General features: G+C 38.6%; 3 protein-coding genes across 7 annotated transcripts in view; 2 read left to right on the top strand and 1 right to left on the bottom strand.

Annotated features, from left to right (window-relative positions):
• TDRD9 (tudor domain containing 9) overlaps window positions 1–12,118 on the bottom strand; it is a 74,552-nt gene extending 62,434 nt beyond the window's left edge. For all 4 annotated transcript variants that reach the window (XR_009966535.1, XM_062628071.1, XM_062628074.1 and 1 more), the window contains exon 1: window positions 11,935–12,118. Coding sequence is in view for 3 of the 4 variants with exons in the window: in XM_062628071.1 (XP_062484055.1) it covers window positions 11,935–12,077 (143 nt within the window). In the remaining variant the exon portion in view is untranslated. The remainder of the gene's footprint in view (window positions 1–11,934) is intronic.
• Window positions 5,623–7,988, top strand: RD3L (RD3 like). Its single transcript, XM_062628075.1, has 2 exons — window positions 5,623–6,258; window positions 7,109–7,988. Exons 1-2 carry the CDS (start codon window positions 5,960–5,962, stop codon window positions 7,404–7,406), a joined length of 597 nt encoding a protein of 198 aa, XP_062484059.1. The 5' UTR covers window positions 5,623–5,959; the 3' UTR covers window positions 7,407–7,988.
• A 621-nt stretch (window positions 12,119–12,739) lies between the features above and the next one.
• Window positions 12,740–16,406, top strand: ATP5MJ (ATP synthase membrane subunit j). Of its 2 annotated transcripts, none has more exons than XM_062628069.1 (4): window positions 12,740–12,898; window positions 13,803–13,926; window positions 15,315–15,335; window positions 16,207–16,406. In XM_062628069.1, exons 2-4 carry the CDS (start codon window positions 13,803–13,805, stop codon window positions 16,230–16,232), a joined length of 171 nt encoding a protein of 56 aa, XP_062484053.1. In that variant the 5' UTR covers window positions 12,740–12,898; the 3' UTR covers window positions 16,233–16,406. The 2 variants fall into 2 exon arrangements, with proteins under 2 accessions (XP_062484053.1, XP_062484054.1); XM_062628070.1 differs by lacking the exon at window positions 12,740–12,898 and adding an exon at window positions 13,334–13,357.
• The last annotated feature ends 220 nt before the right edge of the window (window positions 16,407–16,626 follow it).

The following is a 16,626-nucleotide window of genomic DNA, read 5'->3' as shown; positions in this document are numbered from 1 at the left end:
TCAAAACATGCATCTCACATTGGTTCATTCTATTTCCCTGTGACAAGTTTCAGCTATTAAAATCTATATATTATCTGTTGTACTTACATCACAAGTGTCATAAATATTCTCACTCTAGTTTTGCTCTGCCTTCAACACACAGATGAGGGCTCCTAGTTGGTAAGGTACAAAGCTGTAAGAGTACTGACAAAGATCAGAAGTTTTAACCCTGAAGAACTTTAAAAGCAAGCAATACTTTTACTTCAGTAAATGCTAAATCCTTGTAGCCTCACACCAGTTATTTAATTCCAGAATATCTTAATTGTCCAGTTCCCTCTCACAAATGGGCTAGCAAATAGGAAGATGCAAAAGAGGAATTCCCAGAACAGATTACACATTCTGAGAAACAGGCATTTTCAGGTTAAAGATTAGAGCCATGAACTGGACTTCCATGCCTTCACATCAAGCCACAAATGTCGCTGAAAGCACTTTGAAACAAGGTTCTCACAGCAAGTTCTGGGTTTAGATGCATCTCTTCAGTACAAAACATACCCAGAACATAACTGTCACAGTCTTAGGAGGAATTCTTTAAAGATGAACTGGACTAATACCACACAAGACTGACACTCCCATTCCTTCAATCAAGTAAATACTAGTAACAGCCTCCTACTAACCAGAATGAATCAAGCAGTAAATGGAATGGTGCCTCAAATTTAAGGGTGAAAGAGAGCACAAAGCCTCAGTAGGGACCATTCCGTCACATGCATGATGGCATGCTCGCTATAGTGACTGGTGATCCATAGAGCCAGTCATTATGAGTATCACCTTCTTATTAGAGGATGTGTCTACATTTACCAAATCTTTCCAGATTAACCTATTCTAGAGCAATTTCATTTAAATTATGCTCACTTTGTGTACCCACATAACTATGGGAATGTAAGTTATACTACCTCAATGATTTCTCACTTCTGTATTTGGAAGGCAAATGTCATGAAACAAGCACAGGTAAAAGCCATGGGGAACACAAATATATTCACTATAACTCATGAGAAATCCTCACCACAAAGCAGTCACTATTGTAGAGATACATTTAGACTGCTCCACTGTTTCATGCATGGATGTCTTAGATTCACAGAATCATAGAATAGTTAGGGTTGGAAAGGACCTAAAGATCATCTAGCTCCAACCTCCCTGCCATGGGCAGGGACACCTCACACTAAACCATCTCACCCAAGGCCTCGTCCAGCCTGGCCTTGAACACTGCCAGGGATGGAACATTCACAACCTCCTTGGGCAACAACTTCCCTCGGCAACCCATTCCAGTGCCTCATCACCCTAACAGGAAAGAACTTCTTCCTTCTATCCAATCTAAACTTCCCCTGTTTAAGTTTTAACCAGTTACCCCTTGCCCTATCACTACAGTCCATAATGAAGAGTCCCTCTCCAGCATCCCTATAGGCCCCCTTAAGATACTGAAAGGCTGCTATGAGGTCTCCACGCAGCCTTCTCTTCTCCAGGCTGAACAGCCCCAACTCTCTCAGCCTATCCTCATATGGGAGGTGCCCCTGATCATCCTCATGGCCCTCCTCCGGACTTGTTCCAACAGTTCCATGTCCTTTTTATGTTGAGGACACCAGAACTGCACACAGTACTCCAGGTGAGGTCTCACAAGAGCAGAGTAGAGGGGCAGGATCACCTCCTTCCACCTGCTGGTCAGGCTCCTTTTGATGCAGCCTTGGATACGGTTGGCTTTCTGGGCTGCAAGTGCACACTGCCGGCTCATGTTCATTTTCTCATTGTCTTCACTCACTTATACTGATGCAAAACAGCTTAACAACCTCCTTATGCAAGTTCTGCCACACAAACCTATTTTAGATTGCCTAGCCCTGTTCAACCACTCCTAAGGTGAATTTATTCTTCATACGCTCTGACGGCACAGAAGACACAAGTCAATACATCTAGCTTCATGGCCGCACAATCAGAGCTTCTCCATGTAGTACCATGAAGTCCACAGGATAAAAATAAGGTAAAACCAAGGTTTTAAAGTGCTCTGTACATAGCCATTATAAAATATAAATAAATAACCAGTCTTACACAGGGATGCAAGGAAAAAGATCCTATTTTATTCACTGGCTGCCACCCTTATTTCCCCAATCAATTTTCAATTAGCATGTGCTCCTGTAAGGCTATTGTTTTGAAATAAGACTTTGCTGAGGAACCCAGAGCTGCCATAACAAGAAAGGAAAGACCACTAAAACCGTCTGAACTGATTTATGAAAGGAAATCTCCACTTTGGCTCTAGCAACCCTTGCTGTTCCCTCAGTTCAATTTGAGAACAGCATCAGGTAACAAGCCTAAAATAAGCTACAGAAAAAGGAACAGCTATCTTAAGAAAAAGACAAGAAACACTTATATGAAAAGACACCCATTCTCATTTACCTACATAAGAGTAGATATTGCTCACTGCAGTTCAAAGACGATTAAGTTACAGAAGCAACAAATGCTTTAGGAATTCATTAAATTCCTTGCGCCAAAATTAGGAAAACAAAGTAAAAAGAGGTGGAAAGAAAGTTTAAAAAAGTTCAAAGAATCTTCACTTAACATTTAATTAGGCAGACAGACCGCTGGGGTTAATTTACAGGAAAAAAAAAAACAAAACACCAAACCACTTCACAAACAACTGCTCTGCTGCAGTGGCAGAGTACAATATGGCTTACTAAAAAAAGACAAAAATTATTCATTATATAACTAGTCTTACTCAAGCATTACAGTGTGTTTTAGTCACTAACAGCAGCAAAGAACAGTTCAGAAGAGGGAAACTGAAACTATAGAGATATTGGTTTGGTAAGTAAGAAAGAAGTTCTAGGACTGAAACTTTTAGAAAATTTACAGAAGTAAGTAATGTCACAAAATGCCAAAGACAAGAGGGATTCAGAAGCTTAAGACCACAAATAGCTTTAAAACCATGTCATCTCCAAGTTATCTAAATTTACAGACTGAAGGAGAGCACAAGATTGCTAGATGAATGGTAAGGAGACTAAAATGTCATTCCCCAACAATGAAGAGTCAAAGAACATTAAAAAAAAAAAAACTAGAAACGTAAAGACAAGTAGTAAAAGACTTCATACCATTTGTCATTTTATTATTGCAATTTCAGAAATTGCCCACAAAACGCTGAGAAGAATTAAAATATAGCCTTTTCTCCCTCCCCCAGGTCAAATTATAACTAGCTACTAATAAAGAGAAACTCAGTAATGAGCAATGCCCTCAGAGAACAGACCCAGTCAAAAGTGAGCCAGAACTTCTATCCTGACACAGCATTGCAAAACCATGAGTACATTTAGGGATAGTTGGATGGAACTGTAACTTTCCACAAAGCTTTCAGGATTAGCTACTGGCTAACAACTCCAAAAAATACTGCTCTGCTTTTAAGTTCCAGTTCCTAATGCCTGCCTCACATAAGCAGTCATCTCTTCCTGAACACAGATCTGAAATGCATACAGAAGTAGAAGCACTACAGATTTTCAGCTTTACTGCTCTCCTACCAATGTAAAGATAAACATCACTGTCAGTATCCAGTCACAAAGTTTGAGGATACAATGAACAATTAGGTAAAAAAAACAAACCCTCTCCCTCTCCCCCTCCCCCAACAAACCATAAAACCAATTGGAGTAGGTTTCTCAATTAATTTGCACACCTTCCAGCATGCAGCTCTAATTTGCAAAGACACTACAATGGTTTTACACTGTACAGCGGTTTTCTTTCAGATTTGATAGTGGAGAAAAAAGCGGAGACATGTTAGCTGTGCTGCAAAGGAGGTGGCAAGGAGCACTTTACTTTCATCTGAAAATCTGCTAGGACAGTTCTGTCATCATAAACCTAGCTCCCTTCCTTTTCATAGTACCACACAGAATGCAATGTGAAAACCTTCCAGTTGAAGAGGATTAATACTGACATTTGAGTTTTTCCAATGTATAAGCAGTATCAACTTTAATAACAGCCATACACATCATCCTTTATGTTGTATGACATCTAGAACAAATTTACAGAACCCTTGCTCTCCCAACAGTTCAACACACCAACGGAGGCAAAAAAGTAGGAATGAAAAATACTTACAGGAGCAAAGACAGTCATTAGAACAAGAACGAACAGAAGAGAAGGCATTTTGCAGACCATGACTACTGTTTAGATTAATAGGAAGAGACCAGATTACTGGAATGGAAAATGGCTGCTTCAGCGACCTTTAGTGCGCACAATGCCATCCCAAGAAATGAATCTTGAAAATGGATATACTCAAAAAACTCACCAAGGAAAGAGGGAGCAGGAAACTGACAGCCAGTTGAGAAGAAGCAATGTCCATGGTAAGACTTACAATTCTGGGATCAGTTTGACCTTAATTCACTTTTCTTTGTAATTCTGTTCCTTTAATTAGATTCATGTGTCTTGCATGGCACACTGTAGGTGTTACAGCCTGGCTTCTTTAAACACATCCGAAATGTTAACTAAAAATGCTAACAGCTATGCATTAATAAAAAAGTGTAGTACCATGAGACTGATGAAATTCATCTGGAAGAAGTATTTAATATAGCAACAAAATCCTGAGCAACTGTCAAATAGCTCTTTTCTGTCAACACTTACTTAACAAAGGCTTTAGATGATCTTTACTACAGAAAAGCTATTCTCAGCTGTTTAAAAGGGACAGCAGAACAGTCCCTCTAATGGGAGATAAGTCTTCCAGCATCTCAATGGCCCGAAAGTATAGTTTGATGATAAACGCAACACAGTTATTTTTAGCACTCTACAGGCATAAAAATACAGCTCTATACTGTGACCTACAGCTATGCAGAGCCAAGCATCACATCATACGACAGCCTTAACTTTAGCTAGAAGCTTGTCTGTAGTTGCTTCAGACCATCGTTATTCATCTCACAATCAAGAATACCTTTAGATGGATTTAGCAACAAGCATTTGAAATTGTCACCTTTTTTATATTGCTGCCATTGGCAGAACTCAATTCAAAGGTAGGAGATCTTAATGGACTCTGTAGAAAGTATTTGAGAGACCATGTTAGGTTAAATGGATTACTACTTCTCTCTGGTACAGAGGATGAAAAAGAACCTTAAAAGCAGAAAAACTTAAACTGTCATATTCAGCACAGAAAGTCATTTTTCTAAGCACAGTTTGGGTAAATGAAAAAAAAAAAGGAAAAGAGAAAACCACCTTGTTTTCTTCCAGCTGTAGTAAAACCCTGGAAAGAGGATATGCTAGAGTAAGAGATCTTCAAGCAAATTCACCCGAAACAACACTGTTGACGGACAACTGCAAAGGTAATTTATGTTAATTTGTTCCAACTAGCATGCTCGTTGGATGCATGATTTGTAACTGTAATTTAAAAGCCTATTCCACCAGATTTCTGCTTCCAGGCTATATAAACAAGAATTTATTTAAAATAAAAAGTGATACAGAGCTTTTAAAAGCAGGTCACGCAGAGTTCCAGCGCTTTATTTAATCACTTTTTAAATGTACACGTAACACCCAATTTTGGAGGTTTGGGGTTCTGTGTTTTGTTGGGGTACTTTTGGTTTGGGGGACAGGGTGTTATTGTTTCATTGGTTTAGGGGGTTTGTGGAGGTTTTTTTTTGTTTTGGGTTTTTTTTTTTGTTCAGTGGGATTTGGACTTTTTTTTTCTTTTTGAAATCAAGATTAAAAAAAAAAATAAATATTTCCAAGATGACAGATATGCACTTTAAATGTTGTAAACTTCATATATTTATGTTAACTCAGAAACCAGAAAATACTATAAAAGGCTTGTCAGATTTAATTATGGTTTGGCAATTATTGTTATCACTACTCATACTGTACTGCAAAATATTTTAGTATTATTAATAAAGTTTCCTTTAAACATTCAGTTGCTCAGAAGCAAGTCTACCAGTATAAACAAGTTGGACAGAAATAAACTTCCCCCCCCCCGAGCTTAAAAATGCCACTTTTTGGCTGGATGAAATGGTCAAAAAATGATTCCTACAAACCCACAAGATATCCTGGATCAGAAGTAGTTATAAAAACCCTACTGAGGGAGTTAAAATGGCACCTGAAAGAGCGTGAAAGACTAGTGCAAGAGATTGAAAAGGAACAAAAAGTCCAGAAGACTGGCTTGGATTACAACTGGCTGAAGAACCATCAAAACCCTCAAGCAACAATTCCAGCTACTGAGCAACGGCAGCTTGAAGTTCTGTGCTCACAAATCCAGCCTTACCAAACAGGAGCTGTTCTCAGCAGGTAATTGTTTTACTTTGACTACTCTATTATAAATGTTTCTTCTACTTAATCCAAGCTTATATGTGGCTCTGATCTTTCGTCCAAAGTAACAATGACCAGAAACTGGAACACACTTTCACAGGTGTTTTAAAAATTACATCTTTAATACGCTGTACCGGAAGGAAGTTTTTAATAAGGATTTTCCTGGTCCAATACAAAGCAAGGGAAGTCTCACATGCTTAAACACATAACCTCCCAATACTTTCAGATTTTTCTCAGTTATTTATCCCCATAATTTATTAAATAGTAATCCAAAAACCAAAAATCAAATTAAAGGACTAATGCAATGCACTGTTATGCAGAAACACAGGCTCACTGGTAAATAAGTCTCAAAGTAGCAAATCAGTATAAAAAAAACCACAAAACCAAACACAAAACTTTTTTAAAAAACAAATAAATCCCCCACATTTTACAAAGAAAAATTCACCTCTGCCTGTATTTTAAGAACATTTTCTTAGGGACATGCAGAAACAAGCAAACAAGGCTATGTACCTTTTAAAGCCCAGGATATACCTAAGGGCAAAGTCAGTTTAAATCAAGCTACACAGATGGGCTAAAGAAAAAAAATAAAGCATGCCAAATAACAGTAGCTTTCAATCCTCGTAACAGCTGAAACACATCCAGTACATTGTTAGAGCTTTCTTCCTCTTATAATCTTTTGGGGGGTGGGGGCTGGGGAAATGTGGCAGCAAGGAATAAATGACACCAGAATGCAGTCACTTCCTCCTCCTTTCCCCTGCCCCCAAAGAGCAGAGAGGAAACAAGCATTTTCAGCACTGATGATTAGATTTCAATTTTTCTTTGTTTCTAGATTTCGTGAAGTTTTGGCAGAAAATGATGTTTTACCCTGGGAAATAGTCTACATATTCAAGCAAGTTTTGAAAGATTTTCTTGCCAACAGTGAGAGAGAAAATCAACAAGACCAAATGGTAGATGCACGGAATACAAATTGCTCTGACCATCTCAGCCTGCGTGGAGACAGTTCTAACAAATCGGACAAAGATGAAATTCCCACGGTTTCAAGTTATGTCGACAAAAATACACAAAGCATGTTTCCCACCTTCTCTGATAGAATCTGGAATCTACCCTACTACTACCCGTCAGGTTAAGTTAGTCTTTCAAAAAAGCTACGTAGCCTTCAACATTGCTTTCTTGTGACTGCCATCCACAAACATGGGAATAAGAAATGTGCCATGCTCCTCTTTTTTTCCAAGTTCAGAAATTAAAATCCTCGATTAGAGCTAGTATGCAGTAAACAAAAGTCCTTTTATCCTTATGGTTCCTTAAAGATACTGTGTTTGGAGGCACCTTTTAACCAAAAATGTAGATTAGCCATATAGAGCTAGACATATTTAAACAAGAAAGGACTGCTTTCCATATTTTGAATTAGCATCAATCCACAAAGATTTAGGCAAACACCTCTGTATTTGTCACACAGCTTTTAGGCTTTATGGGAACTTATACTGTGTAAAATAAATGGTTTAATATAGTATCAGTTATACCAAATAAACTGTTAAATACATTTTGGAGCTGAATAGTTATTTCTCAAAGTCAAGAACTATTCTAAAATGAAAACAATGTCTGAAATTATAACATGCTGCATGTAGTGTTTCTATTTTTTTTTAACCTGAACTGTACCCCACATGTTCTTAAGTACAGTAACGGTAGACAACTAAATGAAAACATCAAACATTTAAAAGCATTCAAGAACTAGCTTTCTGTTCTTCCAGAAATTAATGAATTTTTAATTTCAGAAAGTTCTACATTTTACTGATTGGAAGCTACCCGGAAAGTCAAGAGTCTGCATTAAATTTCAATGTTTTCATCAAATCAGTACTTTTATAGAATAGCAGAAGAATCATCAGATCAATTCCAAAGCAAGAGGTGACCATTTTAAATTTAACAAAATTTCATGGTTTTCAGTTGCCATGACCTATCATTGTGGATTCATAATAAAGTTTTATAAGACTGATCTGATATGTAGCAGTTACGGTCACAGCAGAGAACTGGAGCAGAAAATCAATGAAAACATATGCCAGAACTCAGTTTACTACATTTCCTACCACTGTATAGAAAAATTCTTATTTGTCTTATGTAACCTCTTCATCTCCAGATTTCCCTTTAATCTGTCTGCAGCACCATAAAGAATGGGCAAGATTCATACGGCAAAATTCACAAAACACACTTTCTTGAAAACATGCAGTAAAATTGCTTCCTCTGATTCAAACATACTGAAGAAAACATGCGGATTCTCTCAAGGTGGTAACACAACTGGAAGATATTTCCTTGTGCTGCACAGCTGTACCCCCACCCAAGAGAGAATTTACTAATAATGCAACATAAATTGGGTGAAACAAATGGCAGAGTATTTTCCGAAGAAATAAAAATATTAAAACAAACCAACCCACACCTTTGGAAAGCTTGGAATCTAGAGGACATTTAATACGTAAGAGAGGAACATAATATACAGAGAAGGTGAAACTATCACAACTCCTGCATACACCTACGGTACAAAGCACTAGAGAACTAGACTAAATCAGTTCTGACAAATTTAGAATAATAAAAAATTGCAGCTCAATACCAAAAGTATTGAACTTTCCATAAATTAAACACACAAAGCTTCACTCATTATATCTGCACTCAGAGCTGGTACAAACTCTTCACCCTCCTTTGGTGTAGTGACCAGTTTATTGATAAATAGCAAAAGCATTGATCTCAACTTACTCTGCCTTATGATGCAGAAATAAAGGGCTTCAGATTCTTCTCATGCAGTTCTAAACAATCCAGACATGAGTCCCTGCATGAGGGCAGGAACGGTTTGAAAGAAAGGTTTCTCCTTAGTCATAAAACTCCCCAGAAAATTAAACTTAAGTACATTTCCCATAGTAAAGAAGGTAACCATAATACTGGTTTCAGAAGATAACTTTTATTTGGTCAAAGGTGCAAGATTCCTGTAATGGCAATTCATGTAAATTTGTTTCCTGAAACGGTACCCTCACAGCTTTCTAACAGAAAATAGGTGAAAAAAAGCCCTAAAAATCTAAGTTACAAATTTTATTTTAAGGAAAATGGTAGGCTACTAAAGATGCAAAGTCCACTTACCTTTATAATCATCAAAAACAAGTAGGGGAAAAAAACCAAAACCACACAACAAAAATGAAACCACCCAGCTGACCCAATCTTCATAACACCCAGACACAGCTGACCCAATCTTCATAAATTTCACTTTAATATAAGCAAATACAGTCTTCTAAGTCCACAAGGACCATCATACTACACCATATGCTAAAAGGCAGACACTAGATAATAATTAAATGTATGTAGGCATCAGACCCAATTTAGTGTTAAATCCCAATGAAATGCTAAGGAAACACACAAAAATGCTTACCTACTTTCATACACATGTTCTATTGATGAAACTGATACTAGGCTACTGCATCCGGTTCTAGTGTCCACACTTGGGAGGAAATGAGAAACCAAACTGGGAATTGGAGAAGGTACAGTTAATAAATTTATCCAGAGGATGGGAAAATGCCAGCCACTAAGATCTCACTTTGTCCATTTTTTTCAAATACAGAAATAAGAGGTAACTACACAGAATATGAACACTTTAATCTGATGGAAATATTCTCTCCAGATAAAAAGTGGAGAGAAGCATAGAAAAAGCAAAGGTATAAGAGCATGAAGACAAGCTAAATAAAGTCAAATGTATTTTAAAGATATCTGCCAGGTTTACTGCAGAATGCTGTAAAGTGAATCTGCACCTCAGTCTGCTAGCCAAGATGAGCTATTTTCTGGAATTCAGTTTACCTTTAGGTCAGGGAGCAGTAAGATGGCTGTAGGTCAATCATCATTTCTCTGAAGATAACTGGCTGAGAACTGTTTCTTTAATCACTTTTTATTTATGACTCACAGGATTTTCATGAGCTGATCTGAAACTATTTTGTTCCTTAAACTCTCCCAACTGGCATTTCTGAAATGGGCAGGCAGCCAACACACACTACTCAGGTTACATAAAGGTGAGTGATAACGATGTCAATGGGCAAAACAAACAGCATGCAATGTTTTCAGCCAAATAAGGTGGCTATAAAAAAGGGCTAACCTGGTGAAAGTTACACCTATGAAATGCAAGAAATCAAAGAAAGAATAACCATTTTTTCTACACTTAAGCCTTTAAGGGTTTTAATGTGAGCCACAATTGTTTTGATAACAAGGAAGGATTTAAGGGTCTAAATTACCTTCCATTCAGTTAAACATATTCATAGGAGTTAAACATATTCATAAAAAGTTCGTCAACCAGCTATTTAAGCATCAAAACTCCAACCACAATTTCTGAGACCTATTATCTTTCCCTAAAATGCTCAATTACTAATACTGCTACACTAGAGATAGTTAACAAGATAATCTTAAAAGCCTTGAAAAACGAGGCATCATTGGCAGAGGAAGAAAACACCTTCTACAAGTCTTTTTAAGGGAGACGTGAGGCTTTCAGATCCCATTAGACCGTCTCAGTAACAACTCTGTAAAATATTAGTTATTACACCCATTTGTGTGCAGTAACACACCTGTTATTATCATTACAAATTTGGTATTAATCTTACATATTCTTACATATAAACTTAGATGGAAGAAGTAGGAAAGCCATCTCCATCACTAATAGCATATCCTGCTTGAAGTAAATATAAATAAGCATTTAAAAAATTTGACGTAATTTTTGATTTTCCCACAAAACAAACCAAGATTTTGGAAGAAAATAATAAAATAGACTACTGTGCTACAAGCAGCCTCAGGAAGAGAGAAACTCTTTTGTTTTCAGCTCTTCAAACTTTTTCTTAAGAAACCAGTGAATAAAACTGAAACATCTTCTGATGGAACCTAAACCTTTCCAATATTGAAGTTTTGCAAAACCTCCCTAAACATAAGCACATTTCCAGAACTGTGAAACAAAACATAGCTATGGAAACACACCTTTTCCTTTTCAGTATGCAGCAGAACACACATGCACCTACCATCTATGCTCAAAGCTTTTATACGTGTCTAATGATGAGAAATTCTGTCCACACATACAGAAATGGCTATTTAGGGTGCATAACCCCTCTCTCTGTTCTACAGATGGGAAAGAAAAACAGAAAAAAAACAACCTGTGAAAGTAAATTCTGTTAACCTGCCTGTGGGGCCTGGCAGTTGTGTTATCTGTTCAGGCTTTTGAGTGAAAAAAAGCTATATGTCTTATCAAAGACAAAAGATTTGCTTCTGCCTAGGCAGATAAGGCTCGATCAATCATACTAATTTCTCCTATGTTACTTAGTAGATTTTAATGGCTTAAGAGTTCAGTTGGGTTCAAGAACCTCTTGTCAAACCCTAAGTATTACAGAAATATTACTGGCTTTATTTAACAGCCACAAACATTACTGAGGGTGCTAAGCTGGAATACGCAACCCACCATCCAGGCCCACACGGGGTGGGTGAAGCACAGGAGCCAGTCCAGACCATGGAAAAACACCCTGCCCACCGAGGCCCACAAACAGACTCTCCAGGAAAGGGAGGCCACATGTGCCTTCACAGACAACCCTTCATTTTAGGCATAAGGAGCACCTGCTGGCTGCTAAAATCAGCAGCCCAGTACCCCACACTTACCCTACAGCTGCTAATGGCTCCTGCATAGCAAGAGGGGCACGGGAGTGACTGGGCAGTGTGCCGCCCAATAACTCGACGTCAGTCACAGTTTTGCCTATGGCGAACCAGTCGTTAATCTGCTCCTCGGTCAGTTTACGCAACATGGCGACAACACACACTACTCTTCCACACCTCACGCCGACTCTCTTTCCCGCCCTCAGCCAGACCCCGCCCCGTGACTGAAAGGGCCGGTTCCGCTGCTGTAGGAAGGCTGAGGGGAGGGAAGAGGGGGAGAGTAGAGGGTGGAGCGTGTTCGCAGGTTCATTCCTGCGCTGGTAAGGGACTCTCGCCTTTCCCAGCCACGCGAGTCGGTGGGTGGTCAGTTTCCCGCTCACACCCACGGAACAGTGGCCGTGAGGTGCTGTGGAACCCCAGTCGCTGTGTACTGTTCGTCGCCTGGAGGAAGTGGTTCACAGGCACGTAGATGTCTCAGCCCTTCTAAACCTGACCCGGCGGGTGCTTCTCGGTCCTCCAAGAGAAGCATTCTCTAAGTGACACGCTACACGAAGACTCGGTTCAAGCCAATCCCAGTGTCGTCCTTGCATGGGGCTCCTAGTGCGTTCCTTTCGCGGGGGGCGGGAGTAAGGCGCTAAGAAAGGACTATGAGACTGCGCACGGGTCTGTACAGCGATATGAGCTCTTTGAGGGCTGTGCAAGGACCTGGAGCGGTTGAAGGGGCGCGGGGACGTGGCAGGACTTCGATGTTGAGGAGCGTGAGGTGCGGGCGCATGCAGGTAGAAGCCGGGATATCGAGGCCGCTCTCGTCCTCCGCAGCGGTAGGGGGCGCTCCGCGGCAGCGGCGCCTGTCGCGTTCCAACGGCTTTGCTGGGTGATGCGTCCTTTCCCAGCATCCCCCGCGGCGGTAGGGGAGGCGGTGTGTGCTCGGTGACCTTCTCTGGCAGCTGGGTCGCTTCCCGCTGTAACGGTGCGTGTCGGCTGGCCCGCTGCAAGCGGGCATCGCGGTGGTTGTCTCGGGGAGGTGGTTGTGGGTCAGCCTGGGAAAGGAGATACGGGGGGAGGAGAGATCAGCGGAGCTCGAGCCCTGCCGTTACTCCCTCCCCTCTCCATGGGCCTGGGGGTCAGGCCACGGTCGGGCAGCGAGTCCCCTGGGCTGCGCTGGGGTTATGGTGGTAGGTCAGTGAGAAAGCAAATTCAGCGTTAGCCCGGGTAGATTTGAAAACAGGCCTGGACGGCATTGCGCCCATCCATGTCTTGGGGACAGGTTTCTGCCAGGTTTTAACAGGGTGTTCCTGGGAAATAGCACTTACTTGGTGTTTTGTAGTGGTAGGAAGACCCTTTTTATTCAAGTTCCTTATTTTTAGCAGAATGACTGCTGCTCTGGCCCTGGTAATCTGAAACTACAAGTATTGGAAGCTCTGGGGAGGTGCAGTGTTCTTTATAGTATTGGTGAAAGCACAATACTGTTTCACGAAATCTGTCCATAATAATAAATTTGATAGAATTTAAATCCAAACACAATAAATGGGGGGTTTCTATAATTATGCATTGATTACCATGAAGGTGCTTTAATGCTTTAACAAGCACATATATTTCCCAGTTGTGTTGACACTGGCTACCCTTGCCTCCTTTTATCAGCTGTAGTTTAATATTTTTTATTGTCTTAGCTCATAAGTTGTGACATTAACTCTGAATTTTTACTGCTGTGCTTTGGAGTAAGTACTTCTGCATGTTTGGGGATTTTTTAAATTTTTTTTTTAAACATGTAAACTGCTGCTGATATGTATCAGGAGTGTGTATATACATTAGAAGTACAGCAGGTAAGAGGCCAGTTGCAAAACTCACCATGGCAAAACTCTTACAATTTTCAGATGATGCAGAACATGATTCCAAAGTCATTGAAAAGCATGAAATTCTACTTTACTACGGTATATCAAGAAATATGGGTTGGTGTAGCATTAACAGCTTATGCCTATTACAAAATTTCATATGGTGGTAAGTTACATGTTATAGTTTTCATTACCTGTTACTTTATATATAAGGTTTGTAAATGACAATATCCTTAACAATTAGAAATCACTTATTGAAAATACCTAGCAAACAAATTAACACTCTTACTTAAGTCCACATCTTTGCCATAAAAGTTTAGAATGGTGTCCAGATTTGAATTACGAACCAGCATAAGTTCCTCAGAGCAAAAGGGTATAACAGATCACAGTGTCTTGAAGGTCCTGTTGTTCAATTTAGGCTGTGTTGAAAAAATTCTAAGCCAAACCCTTTACTAGCTGTCACTAACAATGAAATGTTAGAGACTGTAGACAGAGTTGACAGGGAAAGGAACCCCTTGCTGTGGGAGCAGGTGAGTGATGTTACTTCAACATTTCTCTAGCTTTGTCCAAATAATCTGTAGCATGTCCAAAGCCATTCACTACATTTACAAGTTTAAGTAAATAAAAGTAGTTGCACATGCAGAGAGGGGAAAAAAAAATGTTAAATTTTGCTTTAACAATTTTGCTGAAAGAGAATTCAAAATTGACAGACTTTTCAAGTTTGTGTTCATGTCATGCTACTTTTCTTTGTATTTATGATTTAGATAATAGATGTGATGGTGTAGGGTTTTGAGGGCCAAAACCTTGATATGGTTCCCCTGGATGCTAAGCATTATTTTAAAGTGAAAATAGCTGTAGCCTTTTATGCAGTTTGGAGAACAATTTTGCAAATAATACGTATATTTGTAGAAGAGTATGTAATAGAATAATTTAGATTGGTTGGCATCTTTTGAGCTCACCTGCTCCAAACCACTGTTTAAGTAGTTAAAGGTAGATGAGGTTGTTCATTGCCATTAATTTGAATTTCAAATTAATGTATCCAAGGGTGGAGATTGAACAACCTCTTATCACAGTCTTCCTCATGAGGAATTTTTTCGTCTATTTTTGTCTGATTGCTGTGAATCAGTATTTTAGGAGAACAATTACAATGGCAATGTAAACGAAACTATTTTACTCATAGAGGAAGATTGTAAAGCAAACTGTATTCTTACCACTTCAGTTTACATCCGTATGTTATGTCTGTGTATATCCATATATTATGTAAAAAAGTACCATTATGTATATGTTTCTTTTGAATTAAAGTAGGAAGTAAGATCTTGATGGCTGCAATTTCTAAATGCATGGAGCCAAGGTTAATTAAAAACAAACAACTTTTAAAAAATCAGTATCAAGTTTAGTGTCTTTTAAAGTGAAATGTATCATGGAAAATACATGTTGTACACTTGTTAGAGCTTGTTCAAGCTAAATTAGCAAATCATAAGTAGTATAATTAAGTTTATCTGAAAAAAAAAATTTTAAACTTTCATTGTTCAGCTTTTTTTTTTTTTTTTCCAGGAAAAAAAGCAGTGGCAGATAGTGAGTATTAAATATCTAATACCCTGTTCAATTTTTTTAAATGAGTGCAGTAAGAATTAACTTAGCATATTTTGTTTGTTGTTTAACTTATGGATTTAGAAAATATTTAGAGATTACTTCAAAATACGTAGCTTTAGTTGTATTGGTGGTTTTATAACCTAGAAACATCTTTGAGCTTGCACAGATGCTATGTCTTGTCTTAAACTGTCCTTTGCATAAGTTTTAGGGGTAGAATGACTTGGGGGGGGGGGGGGGGGGGGGGGAGGAATTATTTAAAATAATAGTAAAAAACATTAAAACATTTAGTGGGATGGCTTAAATCAGCACAATCTCACGAGTAACTGCTGCTTTAGCTGTCAAGAAACTAAGAAGTGTAAACCTGTAATTTTGAATGTGTATTTTAATGTTTTCTGTAATGTAGTGTTTAGATGTTTATGGACAGTTTCTTCTGACATCACACTGGAATTCAGTTTTCCATGAACTGCTGTATCTCAGTTAACATTCTGAGCCATGATAGATAGCCCATTTGCTTCCAGTTGAATTTGTGTATGCAAACATTATTTTTGTTTTTAAATGTGCAATTAGTGAAAATACTGCCCAGTTGGGTTAAGGATAATAGCATAAATAAACCTCAGTTTAGAAGGAACCCTTTACTGCCTATTAATAGTGCTTTAAAGCTTGCAAAGGAGGATTTTTAGTATTGACCAAGTTTATATATGTAGTTTGAGGGTTTTATTTGATACAGAATCTGCAATTTGACAAGAACCTGCCAGTTCATATGCTCAGATGTTAGTTTTCTAGGTTCTGAACTGTGTTCTTGAGTTGATTTGCTCTACTGTTTGAACAGTCTAAATCGTGTCTTTTGTTTCAGAATCCTCTGGTGCTGGCCATCATTAAAGACCTCTTCTCTTCTTGGGAGTATGGATTTGTTGGTTCATTATCTTTACTGTAAATGAAGCAAGTTACAACCATAGGGAAGTTAATTCTAAAACTGTCCCTGATCCATCTGCTGTAATCAGAGACAGAAAAAAATCCATTGAGCAACAAGGAATTAAACATGTTGGACAAAGTGTCTTGGAGTGTATTGTTAACCTCATTTTTAGAGTAAGCATTTTTTGTTTTCTACAGTTCTTCCAAGTTCCATGTTAAACTTTTTCAGTAGTGCTTTGAAATAGACCAAATTTATATCACTAAACTTTTTGATAGAATTAGATGACATTTCAAGCATTCTTTTTGTTTTCCTAATGGTATCTTTTTTTTTGGCTAGGACTTTTGAAATTTACTTACTGCA

Source organism: Pezoporus occidentalis, unplaced genomic scaffold (assembly GCF_034315485.1).
Source record: "Pezoporus occidentalis ecotype Australia unplaced genomic scaffold, CSIRO_AGI_Poc_V1 ctg31, whole genome shotgun sequence".
In the NCBI taxonomy this organism is placed as follows: Eukaryota; Metazoa; Chordata; class Aves; order Psittaciformes; family Psittacidae; genus Pezoporus; species Pezoporus occidentalis.
The sequence above is the reverse complement of the archived record's forward strand: the minus strand, read 5'-3'. Positions and strand labels throughout refer to the sequence as shown.